At 55.6% G+C, this 1332-nt stretch overlaps 1 protein-coding gene across 1 annotated transcript in view; it reads right to left on the reverse strand.

Annotated features, from left to right (window-relative positions):
* Positions 1-402: 402 nt before the first annotated feature.
* The window catches only part of RPL28 (ribosomal protein L28), a 2154-nt gene continuing 1224 nt past the window's right edge, over positions 403-1332 (reverse strand). Inside the window, exons 3-5 of the mRNA XM_041465805.1 lie at positions 1172-1295; positions 966-1084; positions 403-523 (exon numbers count right to left, since the gene is read on the reverse strand). Of these exons, the coding sequence (XP_041321739.1) occupies positions 434-523; positions 966-1084; positions 1172-1295 (333 nt within the window). The 3' untranslated portion in view covers positions 403-433. The remainder of the gene's footprint in view (positions 524-965; positions 1085-1171; positions 1296-1332) is intronic.

The raw sequence follows: 1332 nt of genomic DNA on the forward strand, positions 1-1332 counted from the left end.
GGGGGAAATGTGAGGGGAGAAAGGGGGGAAATTTGAGGGAGAAAAGGGGGGAAATGTGAGGGGAAAATGAGGGAAATGTGAGGGGAGAAAAGGGGGAAAATGTGACGGTGGAAAAGGGAAATGTGAGGGGAGAAAAGATGGCGGAAAGGGGGAAAAGTGGCAGAAAAATTGAGGGGAAAAAGGGCAGGAAACGTGAGGGAAAAAGGCCAGGTTTGGAGGTTTGGGGTCTGGGGGTTCATGGGGGTCACAGGGGGTTCAGGTTGGACTGGAGACCCCAGAGCCCTGGTGAGGATTTGGGGGAAATTTCCCCCCCAAAAAAGGCAGGAAAAGACAAAAAAACAGAGGCAATGTGCCCCTGAATTCCTCAGGTTCCCTTCCCCAAAATAAAGCGCAGACTCTGGAGGTTGTTCAGACATTTTATTTCTGATTTTGCTCACGGGGCCTTGGCCGCCCTCACCCTCTTCTTCCTCACCACCACGGGCTTCTGGCTGCGCAAGATGGCGCTGGCCCGGCGCAGAGCGGCCTGGAGGGGACAAAATCAAAGAGTTTAGCACCCCAAAAATAAAAAATAACCGTGGACATGGGGGGAGCACACCCTAAATTATCCCAGTTTAAGTTTGGGGATGACCCACAGTTTTGAGGGGGTCCCAAAACTCCCTCCCAGGAGTTTTAAGCCCCTCCAAGACATTTTTGAAGTTCTGCAAGTTTTTTGGGGTGTTTAGAACCTCCTCTAATTTTGGGGACCCCTCCTCAGCTTGTGAAGCTCGGGGCGCCTTCCTCTGTTATCACACCCACAAATTTTGAAGTCCTCACAATTTTGGGGTTACCCCAAATTTTTGCATCTTTCTCCAATAAGGCTTTGCACTCCTCCACGGCTTTCGCAGCCCAAACCTCACAACTCCCCGGCGTTTTTGGGGTTTGTGGATTTCGGGGAGCCCCTCCCCGGATTTCGGGGAGCCCCTCACCATGCGCAGGTCCCTCCTGTATCTGTTCTTGCTGATCAGGTGCCTCAGGCTGCGCAGGGAGCCGCGGGCGTCGCGGCGGATCCGCACGCGCACGTACGACGTGGCCGGCTTGCGCTGACCTGAGCGGGACGAAAACGAGATTTTTGGGGGGTTTCTCGGGGAATTTGGGGTTCCCCTAAAGGCCGTGGGGGGGGGGGTGAACCCACCTGAGCGTTTCTTGAGGACCACCACGATCCCCTTCCCGTCCGGCGCCGGCTCCACGCCCACGGTTTTGCGGTGGATCAATCCGTTGTAGCGGAAGGAGTTGCGGGCCTTGAGGTTGTTGGGCTCCTGGGGGGGGTTTGGGAGGGGGTTTTGGGGTGGCTTG

Source organism: Pyrgilauda ruficollis, unplaced genomic scaffold (assembly GCF_017590135.1).
Source record: "Pyrgilauda ruficollis isolate IOZ18807 unplaced genomic scaffold, ASM1759013v1 scaffold1919, whole genome shotgun sequence".
Classification (NCBI taxonomy): domain Eukaryota; kingdom Metazoa; phylum Chordata; class Aves; order Passeriformes; family Passeridae; genus Pyrgilauda; species Pyrgilauda ruficollis.